Source organism: Oncorhynchus mykiss, chromosome 18, assembly GCF_057628025.1.
Source record: "Oncorhynchus mykiss isolate SJ-2025 chromosome 18, ASM5762802v1, whole genome shotgun sequence".
In the NCBI taxonomy this organism is placed as follows: Eukaryota; Metazoa; Chordata; class Actinopteri; order Salmoniformes; family Salmonidae; genus Oncorhynchus; species Oncorhynchus mykiss.
In genome coordinates, this window is record NC_143039.1 from 28,116,917 (window position 1) to 28,138,377 (window position 21,461).

The window sequence follows — 21,461 nt, forward strand, 5'->3', positions numbered from 1 at the left end:
CACTACCTTTCTGGTCACGCACCTCTATCTAACAGTACACTTGAAGTACACTTAACAGTACACGTTTTGAACAGGGCTACTTCTTCATTACACAAAGGAAAAACCTCAACCAATTTCTAAAGACTGGTGTCATCCAGTGGAAGCGGTAGGAACTGCAGGAAGGTCCCTTAGAAATCTGGATTCCCAATAAAAATTTATTTGAAAAGAGAGTGACCTCAACAAAAAAAAAGTCTGAATGGTTTGTCCTCAGGGCTTTGCCTGATACATAAGTTATGTTATACTCACAGACATGATTCAAACAGTTTTAGAAACTTCAGAGTGTTTTCCATCCATATCTTATCTTCTGAGGATGAGTAGCAGGCAGTTAAATTTGGGCATGCATTTCATCCGGACGTGAAAATACTGCCCCGTCACCAAGAAGTTAAGGGAGTGGAGACGCTGACTGGAGGGCACCAAGGAAACATTCGTCATCCGCACCGACCATCAGAACCTGGAGAACCTGTGGACAGCAAGTAGGCTGAATCTGCACCAAGCAAGGTGGGCCTTTTCTTCACAATGTACGACTTCACGCTGACCTATTGCCCAGGTAAAAAAACACCAAGGATGATGCCCTGTCCCATCTCTACGATTTGGGAGAGGGTCCTGTCCAGAATGCACCTGGACCTAGGTGTCGACATTCACCAAGCTCTGTAGAGGGATCCCGCACCCACTAACTGTCCTCCCGAGTGCATCTACGTTCCAACGGAGATAAGGGATCGGCTGCTGACCTGCGCACACACAGCTGTCGTTGCTGGACATCTAGGTATTTCTCGCACTAACCAATCCATCTCTGAGAAGTACTGGTGGCCCACCTTGGCACAGGATGTCACTTGCTACGTCAACTCCTGTTCCGTATGTGCCCAAACCAAATCCCCCCCCCGGAATGCTCCTGCTGGTAAACTCCTTCCCGTGCCTCAGCGTCCCTGGTCCCATCCATCCATTGACTTTGTTACTGATCTCCACCATTTTGGTGGTTTCACCACCATTTTGGTGGTTGTGTTTAGATGTTCCTAATTCTGTAATTTAATCCTGCTTTCTGGTCTCCCTACTGTTCTCCAGGTTGCTGGGGCACTATTCCAGCAGGTCTTCCAGCATTATGGCCTTCCGGAGGACATCGTCTCCGACCGTGGCCCCCAATTCACATCACGGTATGGAGAGCCTTTATGGAGAAGCTCGGGGTCGCGGTCAACCTCACTTCCGGGTATAGGCCTCAGCCCAACGGGCAGGTGGAGAGGATCAACCAGGAGCTGGGGAGGTTCCTGAGGAGTCACTGTCAGGACCGGCAGGAAGAGTGGGCTCGATTCCTTCCGTTGGCACACCCAGAACTCGCTACTCCTCCACTGAGTTGACCCCCTTCCAGTGTGTTCTGGGTTTTCAGCCGGCCCTGGCTCCGTGGCCCCCTGGGCCAGACCGGAGCTCCTCGGTTGATGAGTAGGACAGGCACGCAGAAGCGTGGAGCAATGCTCATGTGAGACTCCAGCGCGCCGTCCACTGTCAAACCCCCGTGTACCACTCTGGGGATCGTGTCTGGCTCTACCAGGAACCTCACACTCCACCGGCTCTGTAAGAATCTGAGCCCCCAGTTTGCGTGTCACGGGGGGGGAGGTACTGTCACGTCTACTCCCACTCTTCCCCTCTGGTGTTCAACATCGCCAGTATACTAACCACCGGTCCTAGGATCCATCATTAAGTACACCTGCACGTCATGAGGCACACCAGGACTCCATTACCTCCCCTATATCTGGCACTCCCTTAGGTTCTTTCCACAGTCAGTATTGTTTCTGTGTTTATGCGTAGACGCTATTCCTATGTTATCTCATTCCATGTTGTTTTATTAAACGTTTCACCTGCACCTGCTTCTTGACTCTCAGTGCCTCCGTTACACTATGGGTATATCAGTCTCCCGAGTAATAAATTGGCCAATTCTCTCTCTGTCCACAAGGGGGCACCCCTCCTCTATAGGTGGCTCATTACTGGGATTCATTGCTGATTCCTGCATGTAGCTTACTAGTCCATATGAGTTGTCTAATGATACAGGTAGCGGAGTTGAGGGACAAGTGTTGGACACGACCATGCTATTATCCAACACAATCTCTGTGGTTCATATGAACCCTGAAATTAGCTTCCTGTCTCCAACTCACAGCTTCATTCCTGGGAATTAGATTTGATTACAAATCGCCCCTGTCGGTTACCCCAGAAGGGTTCCGTTTCTCAGAGCTATCTGTCCCATTCCCAGCTAGGCTACAAGGCGCCTTGTCGCCAGTACCTATGGCTGGTCGGTAGGGTAACCTCCATGGTAACTTCCAATGTTCACGGGTGCCAAAAGTGTCGTCTCCCCCATGTGAGTTCAATGAAAAGTGTCCCTCCTCCACGTTCATACACACAGTTGTCAAGAGTGGTTCTTCCATTTCCACCAATCTCTCCCAGTCCCAGTCCCCCACTTCATGAGAGGCTGACTGTCTGCTCCAACCAGTGGCGCAGTGTTGCCCTAGATCATGCGAACAGTGACATCATCATATCGCCCTTTTCTATCCCTGCGGAGGTTCCAGCTCTGCTCAGCCAAATTTGGGCTGGGCTACGCCCACTGGGGATGATGGCTTCTGTAATGGAAGTCATTCCCCTGGGGCTAGTGTTGATGCAGCCCTTCCAGAGTGCTAGCCACTCACCTGGATGCATCTCGCAGCCTTACCCGGTCGCTTTGGGTGTCCCAGTCAGGCCTTCAGGCCCTGGCCCAGTGGTGGGACCCTCTGCTATTGTTAGGGGGCTCCCATGGACTGAGTTATATCTGGCAGACGCATCCCCCCCAAGGGGTGTACGATGGCAACTCGATTCGGGAGGGATGGATACTGGTGCGGAGTACACCATATTAATTACCCAGAGCTCCTAACGGTATATCGGCGCTCAGGCACTTCCCCTTGCTTGTGTCAGGCTGGCTTGTGTTGGTCAGAACCAACAATATGTCAGTGGTGGTGTGAATCAACAGATGGGGAGAGACTCTCTCTTCCTCCTAACCTTGGCTCGGTCCCTATTTCTGGGGAGCAGTGTGCACATGCTCTTGCTTTGGGCCACTGTTCCCTGAAGGAGGGAAATGAGGTACAACACCTGTTTGGCCCCATGCCGCACGTTCCTGGGCTCGGTGAAGAGCGGTATTAAATTGAAGAAATAAATCCAAGCCTCACGCTTATCACCTGTAGAAGGCGGGGCTTCCAGCGAGGCGTGGCCTTATCAGACATGATTGTAGACCCTTCAGTCGCAAGAGTGCGACTCCCCATAGTATGTTGTACCTCGTTTCCCTCCAGAGAACAGTAGTTATAGTCATGATGTTAAGTTTACTTTTATGCACTCGATGTACATACACTCATCACACATACCTATTGAGAAAGATCAATGCCCACTATGCCATGAACTGAGCAACCATGTACAGTAGCATAGGTTTGCTCATCGACCATGTACACACTTGTGCAATAACCGTAATAACATTTCTTCCAATATTCTTTCTTTCTCTCAGGGGAAGACGTTGGGTGGTAGACCTACGGCAGGATGAGTGGGATCCTGAAGAGGAAGTTTGAGGAGGTGGAGGTGGACAGCCTCTCCCCCTGCCTCTCTCTCCGGGGGTCCGATGACGAGGTCTCTGCCGGCAGCGACAGCGGGAACAGCAGCGACAGCGTCAACCCCGGCCCCTCCACCCCCGTCGCCCGTGAGTTGCTTACCCAGCATGCATGTACTTAATTGCTTAACTAACACAGCCAGCTTTGCCAACTTCGGACAACACTGTCAACTATTTGACACAAAGTGAATGAAATAGCGCCTTACATTGTGCTGGTGAGTAGCCATCCATCTTTTCAGTGGAATAAAACTCCCAGTTAATAGAACCACTTCCTCACCTACTGCTTTTCAACTCAGATGGGATTCCCTCAAGCACCACCAGCATAGAGAGCCTCAGTGGGATTAGAATGATAGAAAGAAACGGGAAGTAACTCTTGGGAGTAGTGTGATTTCATCTCTCTTTAGGAGTCATAGCTGGTGATCTCCCCTAGCTCCTGCTCCCTGTGGGTTTTTAGATGACAGGGAGGATGTGAGGGATGCTAAAACTCAAGGGGTCCATAGGGATATCGACAGTAGCAATACTCACTTAAGGGCTCACGAGTGGCACAGCGGTCTAAGGCACTGCATCTCAGTGCAAGAGGAGTCACTACAGTTCCTGGTTCAAACCCAGGTTGTATCACATCTGGCCATGATTGGGAGTCCCATAAGGCGGCGCATAATTGGCCCAGCGTCGTCCAGGTTTGGCAGGGGGTAGGCCATCATTGTAAATAAAAATGTGTTCTTAACTGACTTGTCTAATTAAATAAAGGTACAATTTTAAAAAATGATATAGTGATACTTTGTCTCTAAATGCCCCCTTTCTTTCCATCCCTCCTTCTCTCTCTATCCCTCCCTCTAACAGCCTCCTCTATCTTGAGGTGTGAGAAGCGTCTGCTGGTGCGCAATGTGCACTTTGAGAGCGTGACGGTGTACTACTTCAGCCGGCGCCAGGGCTTCACCAGCGTGCCCACGCAGGGCGGCAGCACCCTGGGCATGTCCACACGCCACAGCTGGGTGCAGCGCTACACCCTGGGGGAGTTCGCTGTGGAGCAGGAGAGAAGCCACCGAGACATGCTGCGAGACCACCTCAAAGAGGAGAAACTCAACTCCATCAAACTCAAGGTAGTGTCATAACTCTCCTGTGACGATCTGAAGGATCAGTTTACAGGGGGGTCCACTCTACAGCGTGCTCTCTCTCTCTCGTAGAGGGGGAGAGCGGGAAGACGACTGTTTTATGGTCGGTCATAACATACGCTGCCCTTATGCTCTGTAGTGTTCGAGATTGGAATGTAAACTGTGGAACACAGAGAGACCTTCGAACATCAAAGTTTGAATAATTAAACAATGTTTCTATTTTTGAGAATGTGGGAATGGTCTGTGGACACTTAAGGGACAGTCATGTCGAGTGGTTCATTTGATGATCTAATGAAGGACAGGAAACACACATAACTGTATATCTTACAGTGTACATTTCCCAACTGTCAGGTATACATCGGAATATTGTGAAACATATATGATTAAACGTTAAACTATTTGTGAAAAGATGTAATGTTCTAAATGAGAAAATATGGGTTTTCATATAAAGTTAACCAAATCAGTGGTCACGTCCACATGAGCATAGACATTATGTCGGCGTCATGGACTCGCGCCTTTTTCCACAGAGTATAAAGCCCACTTCCTACAAAATGTACATCAAGTCAGAGAACGCTGGGAGTCCCCATGTTGGAATGGCTAGAATCCTATAGATATTTAGACCATACAGCTGTAGTTTTGGCTACAAGGCTGGAAATGGTTCATCTCCGAGACTATCAATCACTACAGAATAAGAGAAAATCTTAGACATATTACCAGTCTAGTAAGAGAATACCGACAATCGGCGAAACATCTATTCTAAGAACATGGTACGCCTGACTTATCGATTACAACAGACACTATCCAGAGCCGCGGAGAAAGCTATAACCACGAAGGACATTGTGACTTCTGGGGAAGTTTACCAGAAACTCTCTGATGAACTGACTCTCCAGCAGACGGACAGGCGATTCCAACAAAAGACAACAACGACATACGGGCGTAAATCTAGACATTGCTATTATTTTCGAATGAGCGGCCGTTCATGTGCGAAGGATTAGCATTTCAATTAATATAATTATCAACTGTGTGTAGTGAATCCATTTCGTCTTTCCCGCTTTTTCTCCGTCCCGACCCCTTTCATTTGTCTACCAAGCCGTCATATCGGCTTCGTCCGCTAAGGACTTTTTCTTTGTATCAGGTAGTAACCCACATATCTACAGTTTGTTTTATGTAATTCGGTGTGGTTAGTTAGTAAAGAAATAAGCCCGTTTTTATATCGACACTCTAAAATGGACACTCTATAAACAACATTTCATGGCGCCCCGACTTCCTAGTTTAACGTTTCGTGATTAGTGTAATTGCGTAATTAAATTACACACAGAGAATTGCTTTGATAATATACAGTCTTCACATTTAGTGATAGTCCAGACACGACAGTAGCCAACTCCAATGAAATTGCAATAAAATGCTAATTAAAATGCTAATTAATTACTTAAAAATCATACAATGTGATTTTCTGGATTTTTGTTTTAGATTCCATCTCTCACAGTTGAAGTGTATCTATGATAAAAATTACAGACCTCTACATGCTTTGTAAGTAGGAAAACCTTCAAAATCGGCAATGTATCAAATACTTGTTCTCCCCACTGTATTGATATATATACATATATTATTATGATTAATTTTTTTTTCAGGATTTTGGAAATTCTCCCATGGCCCCCATTTTCATATCAGGCGACCCGTCCCCCCACCCCTATGCGGTCGCAACCCCTAGTTTGGGAACCACTAGACTAACGGAAGGCAGCCGAGTCTGTCTAACTGAAGGCAGCCGAGTCTGTCTAACTGAAGGCTGCCGAGTCTGTCTAATTGAAGGCAGCCGAGTCTGTCTAACTGAAGGCAGCCGAGTCTGTCTAACTGAAGGCAGCCGAGTCTGTCTAACTGAAGGCAGCCGAGTCTGTCTAACTGAAGGCAGCCGAGTCTGTCTAACTGAAGGCAGCCGAGTCTGTCTAACTGAAGGCAGCCGAGTCTGTCTAACTGAAGGCAGCCGAGTCTGTCTAACTGAAGGCTGCCGAGTCTGTCTAACTGAAGGCAGCCGAGTCTGTCTAACTGAAGGCAGCCGAGTCTGTCTAACTGAAGGCAGCCGAGTCTGTCTAACTGAAGGCAGCCGAGTCTGTCTAACTGAAGGCAGCCGAGTCTATCTAACTGAAGGTTTGGACTATGCCTTTGTGTTAAAGTATCCAGCAGTGCAGTGGCAAATTCAGTGTATTAATAATGGATTGCATAAGGCACACACAGTGGCACTTTTCCAAGTGCCTAAAGTGCATTACATAGTACACCAATGTGTAGCATGGCAACTATTTTTTGTGCTAGAAATCAGCTAACATAGCAGAGAGATGAGGAAGGAATGTTTGCCCATTTGTAAGCCGGGGATAACCAGGAAAGCAGGATAGCATTAGGACTAGGTTATGAGTTCAAGGCTAATGACAAATTACATTAAAAGCCTGAGTGGCACAGTCCTTTCTAGTCAAAATGACCTTTACATTCCTTATAATGTATTTATTCAGTGTATTCACTAGCACTTTCAGCTGCTTTATCGTAGAGATTCTAATCCAACACAAGGGGATGCGCTAACACAAGCAGTCAGCCATGTAATTGTTATCAATAATAATCCCCCTCATTGGTTTATGCTGATTCCTCACACCTCGCTGTGACCTCGGACAGAGTGTTGGAGTATCAACTTTCTTTGAACAACCTGTGTAAACCATTTGTGTTGAATTGATTTACATCACCACCTAAGGTATTATAGTCAGGAGATGAGCATTTATTTCATAGATACAAGGATACACATACAGCAGTCTATATGGCATGACTTTACAAGAGCCCAGATACATTATACACTGAGTATACAAAACGGTAAGAACACCTGCTCTTTCCATGACACAGACTGACCGTGTAAATCCAGGTGAAAGCTGTGATCCCTCATTGATGTCACTTGTAATATCCACTTCAATCAGTGTAGATGAAGGGGAGGAAAAAGGTTAAACAAATGTTTTTTAAGCTTTGAGAATTTAGACATGGATTGTGTGTGTGTGTGCCATTCAGAGCTTGAATGGGCAAGACAACAGATTTAAGTGCCTTTGAACAGGGTATTGTAGTAGGCGCCAGGCGGTTTGTGTCAAGAACTGCAACGCTGCTGGGTTTTCTATATTCAACAGGTTCCTGTGTGTATCAACAATGGTCCACCACCTAAAGGACATGCAGCCAACTTGACAAAACTGTGGGAAGCATTGGAGTCATCATGGGCCAGCATCCCCGTGGAACGCTTTTGACACCTTGTAGAGTCCATGCCCTGACGAATTGAGGCTGTTCTGAGGGCGAAAGGGGGTGCAACTCAATATTAGGAAGGTGTTCGGTTTACTCCGTGTGCATCACGAGAGAGCATCACCATCTACTCGTGTTTTTTTCTTCCAGCTGACCAATAATGGCACTGTGGAGTCGGACGAGGTCGAGTCACTGACCTTGGACGACATCTCAGAGGACGACATCGACCTGGACAACACGGAGGTGGACGAGTACTTCTTCCTGCAGCCGATGACCACCAGGCGGCGCCGCGCTCTCCTCCGGGCGTCTGGGGTGCGACGCATTGACGTGGAGGAGAAGCACGAGCTGCGGGCCATCCGGGTGTCCCGGGAGGAGTGCGGCTGTGACTGCAGGGGGCTGTGCAACCCCGCGACCTGCGCTTGCAGCCTGGCCGGCATCAAGTGCCAGGTAAATGGAGCTGTGGTGAGGGTCTCCTGAATTACCTCTGTCAGTATGTTTGCCTGTTAAATGATGGCTGGCTGGCTGGCTGGCTGGCCCGCTACTGGATAGCTGGCTGTTTGCCTGGCTGTTTGCCTGGCTGTTTGACCGTCTGCTATGCTTATGCATCTGTCTGTGTGTTCGTTATTCATTGGAAACGGAACCGTCCAGTATTGGAGGCTAACTGAGGCGTTGGTTGTCTGTCTGTACAGGTAGATCGCATGTCATTCCCGTGCGGCTGCAGCAAGGAGGGCTGCAGTAACAGCACAGGCCGTGTCGAGTTCAACCCCATCCGTGTTCGCACCCACTTCCTGCACACCATCATGAAGCTGGAGCTGGAAAAGAGCCACGAGCAACAACAACCACAACCACAGGTCACCATTGGTTACCACGGAGAACTACCAGTCAACGTCCCTGTCCAGCGTGCTTTGCAGTACCCCCTGATGTCTGACAACATCCCAGTCCCGCAGGCTCCCATCATGCACCTGCTGAGTGCCAGCGATGTGGAGCAGCATCTAGAAGAGGAAGTGGACGAAGATGAGGAAGATGATGAGGAGGAGGATGATGACGATGGTAGTAGTTTATGTAGTGGCCTCTCGGACTGCAGCACCAACAGCCTGCACACTAGTGACTCGGAGGAGGAGGAGGAGGAAGATGACTGTGAGTCTATGGAGGAGGGGGTGAGTGGACCCCCAGTCTCTCACACAGAGGTGGTCCCTCTCTCCTCTGTGTTGGGTTACAGTGATGGCACACAGACCAACACCAACCGCGCTAACCCCAACTCATACTACCACAACCCTTCATCAGGGTACTACCATATGGACAACTCAGCCAAGCTGAACCCCACACCACAATCCCCTTGTGAAGCTCCCTCACTCCGCCTCTCACTCCCCAACAGGGAGGGGGCCACCGATGGCCCCACGGTTGTGTCACAGGAGCAGCCTAAAACCACCTCCGAGCCGCACACAGACCACCTCAGCCAGATAGAGGGACTGTATATGCATTTTCCCCACACTGACAAAGCACCAGCAGCCAACGCCTGTTCCTCAGCCCCGCAGCAGAGCAACACTCCCCACAGTGGGGAGACTAGTACACTACACCATGAGCAGCCCTATCAGACACAGGTTAGCGTTTTTAATCATGAATCTTGTTCTAGAGGCAACTCTGCGGAGTGGTCACTAGCTGGCACGGCCACAAAGTCATAAAATCAGATTTTAACCCTACCTTAACCCTAAACCCGTAACCACACTGCTAACCCTAATGCCTAACTCTAACCTTAAGACCAAAAGCACATTTTTGCATTTTTTCAATATAGCCAATTTTGACTCAGTAGCTGGCCTATCTAAGGGGAAATTGCTCAGTTCTGCCTCCAGCACAAAGACTCATGACAATAATTGTCAATCAGCCTTTCAGACAGATATGAACGGTAATGGTATTACACTTTCACTGAAGAATAGCACACGGTCTGAGGTATCTGTGGGGACAAAGGAGCAGCAAAGCCAAGGGTCTTTCAACGGGCTGGCTGAGGCGTCCTCTCTCCTGCCTGAGAATTAAAGGGATCCACCCATTCTAGAGACTAACACTAGTCACTAGCAGTGTCAGGTAGACTTGTGGCGAGTTCAATGAAACTGGTTAGTGTGATAAGTCAAATAAGCATTCCTTTGCAGCAAGTATGCACATTTGGATTAATGTGCTGACCAACTTAATTAAAGGGATACTTCAGGATGTTGGCAATGATCGCCTTCTCCAGATCAAGATGAACTTGTGGACACCATTTTTATGTCTCTGTGTGTAGTTTGAAAGAAGTTGCTAACTAGCGTTAGCGCAATTGCTAACCAGAGTTAGCGCAATGACTGGAAGTCTATGGAAACCAGATGTTAGCTGTGACCATAGACTACCAGTCATTGCACTAACACTAGTGAGCATTGGCTTGCAAAACTACCTCTAACTTCCTTCGTACTGGGATGAATGATGCAGAGACATAAAAATGGTATCCTTGAGTTCATCGGACTGGGACTGGGGAAGCAGATAATGGGCTTCATTGCCAAAATCCTGAAGTATCCCTTTACTAGTGAAACTACATGATGTCAGTATCAATTCATTTTCTGCACAGGAATAATGCTGTTGTTGACCTATCCTAGAAACCGAGTCGCCAGGTTGATTGAATAGAACCTGAAGGTCAATGTTTGTTGTTTTTAACTCCTGATGAATTTACCTTTTTAAAGTGAACGATTAGGTTTCAAAGGCAAGTTGTGGGGTTTTGCCTCAGAAGGATCTTTGCACATTATTGCGCACACAGTTTCCATGTCCTGGTTCTGAATGTCTAACCGCTATTGGACAATGACTGTGAAATAGTTACTATTAAACAAAATGATTGCTTGTCGAATGGGAAAATGAAAAGATAATCACATTTTAGTTAAACGAATGAACAAAGATAGACGGTAGGGCTCGGACGATATCAGCAACGCGATACTTGTTAGTCACGTGGCAATGAAACAAAACATGATGGCGGAAAACAGCCCTAATGTTGTAAATAAACATTGCTCACAGTATTTATATATAGCAGGTTTTTAAAAGACCGAAGAGTTTTTTTCTGCTTCATGTTTACATTTTTGCCATGGAAAAAAAGTATTGCAGTACTGGTATAGTCACAGCCTTGGTAGATTTGATTTGATTTGATTTGAGCTTTTATATGGAGTCAACTGGAAAATGTATAGTTTATTTATGACTATACTAAGTTTATGTAGTATAATGTGCGTTTTGATAATGAGAGCATGCTGTTGTTAGTGCTGATGACAAATCAACACGATTTTGAGGTACTACTATTATTAAGCGTTTGGTCTCTTGCTGACTTGTGTTGTCTCATAGATGTTGAATACTTTGCATGTATTTTGTTGAAAGGAAAAACACCCTGTTTAAAAATGAACTTTTTTTTATATATATATATGCAGTGAGAATGTCAAAAGGAAACAAATGAAAGAACATTTGTACTTTACATTAGATTGGACAGTTAGATTGGACAATCCTCCAAGATACTGTAGTTAGAGCCACAGACTTATAGTCATCTCTAGTCTTACCACTACATTTAGGTCCATTTTCAATTGGACCATGAAACTTGGAAAATGTACGTCGTTTGAAATCGTTTTATACATCTTGCTTAATTTCATGAGACAAGCTATATTTTCAGTGCTGCTATTATGATTTGTTACCAAGCTTTATTGTCACAGGCACAGGACACAGCAGGTGTAAAACAGTGCAGGGAGAACCTTAACTTGCCAGCTCTTTCCCAAAAATGCGTAATAACGGTTGTAATACAGATAAATAAAAACAGGTGAAATGTGACAGAAGATGAACAGAAGAACAGAGTTCTATAACGTTCTTATATACAGGTCAGTACAGTACCAGTACTGTTATTACAGTGTAGAGGGGTACTGGACGGATTGAGGAAGGAATGAACCTACTCCATCACAACATGTTCTTTGTCTCTACTCTCTTTTCTCTATGTATCCAGTCTCTTCATCTATCCCCTTTATGGTTCTCCTCTCTCTTTTCTCTATGTATCCAGTCTCTTCATCTATCCCCTTTATGGTTCTCCTCGCTCTCTTTCTCACTCTCTCACGCTCTCTTGCTCTCATGACCTCTCTCTCCTCTCGCCCATCCTGTGACATCATATCACGTCACCACAATGAGGTGGTGTGTAGCGTAAGGGTGCCAAAGCATTCATGTTCAGGTGATCTATCGTGAAGTAAGCTACCAGTCTGTACCAGTCTCTGCTATTCTGCTGTAGATATGATTTGGTAGTCTATATTGTGGTCAGTGTGAAAATTGGTATTTATTGTGGTTTATTCCCGCAGCAGTCTGTTGGGTCATGAAGGCCTTGAAGTGCACAGAGCTCATGTTGTTTTTGGCTTTGTCCCAAATGGCACCTTATTCCCTTTATAGTGCACTTCTTTTGAACAAGGAAGTAGTACCATTATAGGGTATTTGGGACACAGACTTCCTGTTCGGTTTAGTTTTGTTCCAGAATGTCTCTTTGTTTATCAAGACTGTCTAGAACTGGGGGCCAAAAATAGATTTTCTCTGTTTGTCTCTTCTTTTTTGCACCAACATTTGTTCCTTTTTTCACAAACATCCGACTTTGAGAATAAATAACCAATGGAATAATTGTGTCCCTTGTCAATCATTTTGGTTACGGATTATTATGACCTTGACATTTTGTCAAGATGAATCATACATATCAGTAATGTATTGTTGTAATTATTAAAGGAAGACAAAATGTACATCCTAAACTTAAATATGGCTGTTTCAGATTATAGTTTATTTGTAAAAAAAAGTATTTGTCAACACCCATCTTCCAGTTCCAAATGTAGCCTCTGAAATCCCCAGAGAAAACCAGTGCCATGTTCACTGTCTCGCCCAACAGAGTCGGAGTGAGATGGATTCTCCGGAATGTGTCTGTTTCCCAGGGTAACACATAGCTAAGACTGCTGTGCTCAAGACCTCTCTACATTATGTAATGAATTTGAGGAGTTCTTTCAGTAATGTCTAAGCAACTGATTTTTCCAGGATATACAGTGCCTTCGGAAGGTATTCAGACGCCTTGACTCCACATTTTGTTAGGTTACAGCCTTATTCTAAAATGGATTAAACTGTTTTCCCCATCAACCTACACACAATACCCATAATGACAAAGAAAAAACAGTTTTTTAGGCTCCGTCTGGGCCACTCGAGGACATTCAGAGAGTTGTCCTGAAGCCACTCCTGCGTTGTCTTGGCTGTGTGCTTAGGGTTGTTGTTCTGTTGGAAGGTGAACCTTCACCCCAGTCTGAGGTCCTGAGCGCTCTGGAGCAAGTTTTCATCGAGGATCTCTCTGTGCTCTGTTCATCTTTGCCTCGATCCTGACTAGTCTCCCAGTCCCTGCCGCTGAAAAACACCCCCACAGCTTGATGCTGCCACCACCATACTTCACCGTATGGATGGTGCCAGGTTTCCTCCAGATGTGACGCTTGGCATTCAGGCCAAAGAGTTGAATATTGTTTCTCATGGTTTGAGAGTCTTTAGGTGCATTTTGGCATACTCCAAGTGGGCTGTCATATGCCTTTTACTTTTGAGTGGCTTCTGTCTGGCCACTCTACCATAAAGGCATGATTGGTGGAGTGTTGCAGGGATGGTTCTGGAAGGTTCTCCCATCTCCACAGAGGAACTATAGAGCTCTGTCAGTGACCATCAGGTTCTTGGTCACCTCCCTGACCAAGGCCCTTCTCCACGATTGCTCAGTTTGGCCGGGCGGACAGCTCTATGAAGAGTCTTGGTGGTTCCATACTTCTTCCATTTAAGAATGATGAAGGCCATTTTGTTTTTGGAGACCTTCAATGCTGCAGAAATGGTTTGGTACCCTTCCTCAGATCGGTCCCTCAACATAATCCTGTCAACTGTGGGACCTTATATAGACAGGTGTGTACCTTTCCAAATCAAGTCCTGTCAATTGAATTTACCACGGGTGGACTCCAATCAAGTGTAGAAACAGCTCAAGGATGATCAATGGAAAGAGGTGTCTCATAGCAAAGGGTCTGAATACTTATGTAAATAAGGTATTTCAGTTTGCTTAATATTTTTTCAAAAATGTCTATGAACCTTCAAGGGGTCTGAATACTTTCTGAAGGCACTTCATGTATTGTTATTTAGTATAAAGTCAGTTATAGCTGATACGATTCTGTTCTTGTTGATACCTTTGAAAGTAGTGATTGTAATGAATTGAGAAATTTCATAAACTACATTAGGAACAAGGTCTTAGTTTTAAACTGACTATCAAATCAGTCAGTCTACTCTGGTGTTCTTTCTCTATACCTGGATAGTTTACAACAGATTTAATCATGTCTAAATTATGGCTTAATGAGGAGTTCAGTAACAAAATTGAAATAATCATTATTGCATTATTAAAATTACATAATACAAATACAATAAATGATAACAAGTTATATGGTTTGACTCAATGGAACTTGATGACAAAACCAAAATTCCCTTGCTATGGGGGGGTTGTTTATTGCTCATTTGTGCTGTTGCTGAGCAACTATTTCTAGGTAATCATGGAAATTATTCTCAAGAGTTCAACAGACATAATAACCTGCTATAATGACATAATTTGAGTACTTAATTGAGCACATCAATTCAGCCTACTGCATGATTTGAGCCAGTCAACAAGCACTCATAGAACATGTTTATTGAAAATCTCCTTGAAATCAGTCAGAAGTGCTACCCAGACTGGTCATGTGTCTCCCCACCTCTAGGTGGAGCCACTGACCTTATTTTTTATGGAGTCCTCTCTTTGGTGGCAGGCAGGTTAGGGTATAAGGTGGTCCTGTCTTCCCACCTCACACAGGCTAATCTGTTCCTGAATGGGGACCTTGTCATGGCTCACTGCTCATGGGTGTGTATTAAACCAACATTTACTCAAACAGACCCCCACTACAGCAGGTGCTGAGCACACAAAGGACTTGTATGGATTAAAGCACCGGGATATGAAGGCAGGTCATTGATACTATGCATATACTGTAATACTGTACAGCATAACAAGTGTATTCCATGGCTTCTGATCATGGTGTTTTTTTTCTGATGCAGGGAAGGAGGGAAGGACAGGGGTCGGGAAGGGTATGCCTGCTCGCTGCAAGGTATTGTGGGTAGGCAGTTGGGAGACACTACTGATCAATCAAAAGCGGGGGAGCTGTGATGTAAGGTTGCCAAGCAACAGCAGGGGAGAATCTGGCGGCAGAATCAGCAAAGTGTTTTGAGGGTGTAAGGATGGGGGTAATCTCAATCTCTCTCCCTCTGTATACAGCTGATATATGTCTCCCTGCTGCCTATTGACCATTCAACATGCTAACAATAGATTGCATAGCGCAACAGTTTCATCTGATTGAAAATATTCTGTGTACAAAGTATGCTTTCCAAAATCGGTTTTATTTTGGAAATCTTGATTTTGTGTTTTGTGGTCACATCTTTGGTCCTAACAAAAATGTCCCTCGTCACACATTTACATTTCAGTGTAGCATGAAATTCAACCACATGGATGATCCCGTCAACTAGACATCCAGCCATCGTCATACTTTCTGATAGAGCACAGCTTAAAAGAGAAAGGTAACAGGTGTGTCCTTTATTCCTTTGAATGTTTTCATTCACGTTAGCAGATGAGCTGATACCAGTCCTGACCTGCATGCCCTTCACTAACACACTAGCTGAAGGGAAAATGGCCGCCGATTGCTTTATTTTTCATATCTACAGAAATGTGGACCATACAAGTGTTTCATGTGTCAATGTGTGCAGAATGTAAAACAAGTTGTAGAAAAATGGCAACCTAAAAGTTCATTTGAAAAGCAACAGTAGCTACACACACACAGAGAGATGTCTGCACACAAACACAGACGCACACACGCGCGCGCACGCTCACATAATACCCTTTGGGGCGTGGCCATGAGAAGATAAAAAGTGCTCTTACATCAAATGGAAGTGTTATGCATACTGTGGGTCCATATAGGACACCATACTATTTATAAATCGAACCAAATCACTACGCTTGAAAGAATCAGGCTTTGAATTAAAATCATTCATGAACTATGAGTACAGTGTGGAGTACAGACGAGTGCTAAACTCAACGCCAGGTGTCATATGCACGTATTATAATGGAGTTAGACATCTTTGGAAAAAGACCATCAATGTGTTCCCTTTATTATATTTTTGTTAGTCATCTTTCTTTACACGAGTGTTTCGACAGAAACAAGGAGTGGAGAGATAGAGAGAGATATTGAAATACATCTGTCGGACACATTGCTTTGTGACAATGAATGTCTACGAAAATGAAGAAGATCTCATTGAATCCCTCTCAATGAATCTGTTGACATACATTCAGGATCTCTGTGGCCGTGGGCGTGTTCATAGAAACAGCGAGGGGAGAACAACAGCCATTCATATAGATGTACGAGATATAGTACGAGATATATCTTTACCAAGTGTCACCGATGATTAGTTTGTGCATAATGTAACGTTCACGTGATGAGTAACCTGAAGACCTGGGTTAGCTCCCCCGAGCTAAGTCTCAGACCTTACCTCAGCGGGCTAGCACAGTCTTGTGGTGTGCAGGAGACCCGGTTAGTTACATATACAGTGCCTACTTATTCCCAGAGGGATACACGAAAACTGCTGCCTGAGAACAAATAGTTCTGGGAGTAACAAAACACATATGGCGTTAGTATTGGGAACATGGATTTGTTTAGTCGCTGAGTTTTGCTGTACATGGTGTTTTTACAACCGTGAAAAGCAGTGGACACATTCTCACAATTACACAATAACACATTCCTTACCATAAAAAAACAATGAAATTGTACAAAAATGCAAGAACCTTAAGTAACACGGCGACCGTTATTCAAGACACTGGATGTATGATGGTAGCAGCAGCACTCGCTACAGAAAACTTCACAGTATACTCATGTGTGTCAGATAGTAACACTCAACAGAAAATCACAAGCGGTTACGCAACGGCATTTTGAGTCGCCGTCTTTCACTTACTCCTGGCAGTGATACATAACAATAATCTTCCCCTGCCTTGTTACTATGTAACCCCCTGGAACAGTCCCCTTAAATGGCTCCAATCCTGCTCTCAGGCCTCAGCTAGCTACACATCAGTTTGGCCTAGCACCCAACACCACCACACCCTCTCCACCAACACATTAGCATACATCGGTCCTCCAAATCTGTAAAACTGTTTTTCTTCAAAGCAAACGTCTTCGTACTCATCATTTGTCCTTTTGTTCGCTTATTTATTTTGCTCTCTCAGATCTCTCTCTTCTTTTTCTCCCTCTTTTCTTTCTCATATTGGTCCTTTTTCAAGTTTGTGGCACTGTTGTGCGAAGGCAGCGAGGCGGTGGTGGGCGTAATGTCCGTTTTCTCTGTGGAGGTGGAGTTGTCCGCGAACTGTCCTATCACCAGCACCTCCTTGTCCTCCAGCTCATACATCACGCTGCCTTTAGGCTGCTCCTTGTAGAGCTCTGCTGCTTTCTTCAGGGCGAGTCGGGCCAGGTAGCGCCTGAAGGACCTCTGGATCACCAAGGCAGACATGTCTTCCTGCTTGCGCCGCAGGGTACTGGTGATGGGTTCGTAGGAGACTTTGGAGGGGTTGGAGGCCATGAAGCGCTCCTCCATCTGGCCCCGGAGGAGGTCCAAGCCTTCACCCTCTCCCAGGACACGCTTGGTGAAGGCAAACAGGATGTCAAGGCAGTGGATGCGCTCCCCGCTGACCATGGGCAGATCCATTTTGATCAGCTGGATGTGGTTGGGCTTGGCCATTCGCAGCGGTGGGTCCAAAGCGTCTGCAAAGTCCGACAGCTTGTCGTACTCCACAAACTGCGTGGCGTCCGGGTCGAAGCGCTCCCACACCTCGTAGAACATCTCAAAGTCGTCCTCGCTCAGCGGCTCGGCCGACTCCTCGGTGGCCACGCTGAAGTTCTCCAGGATGACGGCAATGTACATGTTGACCACGATGAGGAAACAGATGATGATGTAGCTGACGAAAAAGAACATGGCCACTGGCGGGTTGCCGCAGTTTCCCCGGTACAAGGTGCCCGGGTGCTCCATCTGGCTGTCGCAGTCAGGCTCCTTCTTGTTGAGGATGGGAGCCAGGAGGCCGTCCCAGCCCGCCGACGTGGTGATCTGGAACAGGCAAAGCATGCTGTTGCCGAACGTCTCGAAGTTGAACATGTCGTCGATTCCCGCCTCGTGCTTGACGTAGGCGAAGTTGGACATGCCGAAGATGGCGTAGATGAACATGACCAGGAAAAGCAGGAGGCCAATGTTAAACAGGGCAGGAAGTGACATCATCAAGGCGAACAAAAGCGTCCGGATGCCCTTGGCGCCCTTGATGAGACGGAGGATGCGGCCGATTCTGGCAAGTCGGATGACTCGGAATAACGTTGGGGAAACAAAGTACTTCTCAATCAATTCTGATAAAAACATACCTGTAAGGACAGAAACAAAAACCACACCAATTTAACACAAACAATTTCTCGGTAACTCCAAACATTTATTCTGAATGCTACATTTTGATTCAAAAGACTATGAAGAGTCAGGGTTCTTACCTACGATTGAAAGGATGACAACGACAAAGTCAAACACGTTCCAGCCAATGGTGAAGTAGTAATGGCGGAGGGATATCATTTTGAGCGTACACTCCCCAGTGAAGAGCACTATAAAGACAAAGTTAATCCAGTGGAGGATTTTTTCCCTCTCTGGTGTCTGGTCATCCTCTTCCACCATCATAGTGACCATGTTGAGGCAGATGAGGATCATGATGACAATGTCAAAAGCCTGCTTCGTTACGAAGTCAAACACACAGCCTTGGAATGCATTCTAGAACGGAAAGGCAGATGAAGGGAGAGAGAGATACAGAGAGAGGTAGAGAGCGATAGAAATACATTTAATCAGCATTACTGTGAGAATTCAAAATAAATATTGATTTGACATTTTTTGTTATTTTGAGAAATCCGTCTTAAATATGAATTCTTAATCCGTCTTAAATATTTGAGCTACTGCTTGGTTGTATGGTTATTGTAAAATCAATAGGTGTCAATATCAGTGTCAAACCGTTGGCCTGGGAATAGGCTTCTGGGGCTTCTTGGAGCCGAGCTTCTTCATGGCATTGTAGTACTTCTTCTGTTCCTCTGTCATGAAGATGTCCTGACCTCCAAAGTAAAGGGAACAACACAAAACCTGGTAAAAACCTAACACACGTACACCCAAAGCGTCTCTCTCTCTCTCTCCCTCAAGTTTCTTTCAGTCATTGTTAGCTCAGGGCTAGGCGCGCTTTTCAGATCTCTCCCTCCCTCATCCCTCTCCTCTCGATATCTCTCTCAGGCTATTTTACGCTCTCTCCTCTTCCTCCTTGAACGTTCTTTCTTTTTCCTCTTGTCTCCGTATCACGGAGACTGCATTCACAGTGTCAACTCTCTTAGCGACTGGAATGTGTGTGTGTAACTCATATGCCTGCCATATTTAGAATAATCTCTCAGCCAGCAGCGGGTTTGACAAAACACTGTCCACGAACACCTGTTCACTACAGAATACGTATCTTTTTCTTCTGTTGGTTGAAGTTGTCAATGATGACACCAATGAAGAGGTTGAGAGTGAAGAAGGAGCCAAAGATGATGAAGATGACGAAGTACAGATACATGTAGAGGTTCTGTTCATATTGGGGCTGAAGTTCCACCTGAAACACAAACAAGAAAGATATACAGCAAAACGTTTAATCATTGCACATATTCAAGTCAAACCCTTATTTACAGGACATTCCTAAGGGAAGAAACACCAACATTCCAATAAAGAAATGTCAACTCAAAACCTTAAATGCAAGAGTCAACCTGACTTTAAACTGTCCGCCATTCACCATGACCAGAGCCCCAAGGAAACACTTACATTACGAGAGTCCACAGCTGCGTACATGATGTCCATCCAACCTTTGAACGTTGCCTAGGAGCAGAGAACAGAGAACAGAATGAGTTACTCTCTGAGGGGTCACTTGAGTGGTTACTTACATCTGACTTCCCTGTTCCCTAGCTGCAGCCTTGCAGTCAGGCTCCGCTCCACTACTTTTGGTTTAGGAGAGCTATTTTGGTAGCAGGTGGAAAATATTAAATGAACAGTCACAATACTCTGTGAAAGGTGCTAAGCTATGTCTCGAAAACAAAAAAAATACTCCACACTGATTTGAAAGCACAAAAGCAGCATAGAAAGTCAAAAACAAGACCACCATACAGGCATTCGGTATATACACTGAGTGTACAAAACATTAGGAACACCTTCCTAATATTGTTGCTTCCACCTTTTGTCCCTAAAACAGCCTCAATTCGTCGGGGCATGGACTCTAGAAGGTGTCGAAAGCATTCCACAGGGATGCTGGCCCATTTTGACTCCAATGCTTCCCACAGTTGTGTCAAAATTGCCTGGATGTCCTTTGGATGGTGGACCATTCTTGATTCACACGAGAAACTGTTGAGGGGGAAAAATCCAGCAGCGTTGCAGTTCTTGACACACTAAAATTCATCTGATCAGTCTGTGTCATGGAAAGTGCAGGCTTTCCTAATGCTTTGTTCACTCAGTGTAAATGAAAATTTTATGCATGTTTCATAATAACTACACTTTTAAACCAGATTTAAAGCATAATCTTCCCGAACGCCAACAGACAACTGTCCCACTCACCACTTGCAACAAGGCCAAGTACCCGGCCCCGACATTATCAAAGTTGATCTTGACATTCTTCCATCGGGCGCTGTCATTGGCCAGGGCCAGACAGTCGCTCTTGTTGTTGACCACCTCGATGGGAAAGGTCTCGTCGTTGGTGGTGTTGACGCAGTGATAGTACTTCCCTGCGAACAGATTGACGCCCATGATGCTGAAGATGAGCCAGAAGATGAGGCACACCAGCAGCACGTTCATGATGGACGGAATGGCACCCAGGAGGGCGTTCACCACCACCTGTCAAATCACAGATGACACGGTTAGAGGGCTCGGTCAAACCGGTTCGCTGAGGTTTCTCTGGATAGGACTAGAAAGTAATGTGACAATGTGTTGAGTGAGATAAAGTTGAAGCTCAAATGCACACACTTGTTACTCAAGAAAACATGCATTTCTAGGCTTATCCAAGAATTCTGGTTACCATAGATGATAACATATGCTATAATAATATAATCATGTATAGGGAGGGTGAATAGCGGTGGTAATATTGAAATATTGTGTAAGGTTTAGGAACACATGAGAATATGTGTACAGTATTTTCACTTTGTTATTTTCAGTACAAAGCATGTTACAAGCACTACCACAAGAGTTTGACAGTTAACTATTTAAGGAAAGGAAAAGGAAGGAAACGCTCTTTCAAAGGAGTGGCGACAGAGCACATTTAACCACTCAAAAGTTAAAAAGCAAAACAG

The 21,461-nt window shown here is 45.4% G+C and overlaps 2 protein-coding genes across 3 annotated transcripts in view; one reads left to right on the forward strand and one right to left on the reverse strand.

Moving 5' to 3' along the window:
- The window catches only part of LOC110495794 (cysteine/serine-rich nuclear protein 3), a 32,271-nt gene extending 19,617 nt beyond the window's left edge, over positions 1 to 12,654 (forward strand). Inside the window, exons 3-6 of one of the 2 annotated variants that reach the window (XM_021571226.3) lie at positions 3,548 to 3,736; positions 4,487 to 4,746; positions 8,167 to 8,478; positions 8,706 to 12,654. In XM_021571226.3, coding sequence (XP_021426901.3) covers positions 3,580 to 3,736; positions 4,487 to 4,746; positions 8,167 to 8,478; positions 8,706 to 9,698 — 1,722 coding nt within the window. In that variant the 5' untranslated portion in view covers positions 3,548 to 3,579 and the 3' untranslated portion in view covers positions 9,699 to 12,654. The remainder of the gene's footprint in view (positions 1 to 3,547; positions 3,737 to 4,486; positions 4,747 to 8,166; positions 8,479 to 8,705) is intronic. The other variant, XM_021571231.3, reaches the window with a different exon arrangement.
- A 4,544-nt stretch (positions 12,655 to 17,198) lies between these two features.
- The window catches only part of LOC110497093 (sodium channel protein type 2 subunit alpha), a 30,017-nt gene continuing 25,754 nt past the window's right edge, over positions 17,199 to 21,461 (reverse strand). Inside the window, 7 exon segments of the mRNA XM_036952242.2 lie at positions 17,199 to 17,334; positions 17,337 to 18,497; positions 18,618 to 18,888; positions 19,123 to 19,227; positions 19,607 to 19,744; positions 19,951 to 20,004; positions 20,734 to 21,009. Coding sequence (XP_036808137.2) covers positions 17,300 to 17,334; positions 17,337 to 18,497; positions 18,618 to 18,888; positions 19,123 to 19,227; positions 19,607 to 19,744; positions 19,951 to 20,004; positions 20,734 to 21,009 — 2,040 coding nt within the window. The 3' untranslated portion in view covers positions 17,199 to 17,299.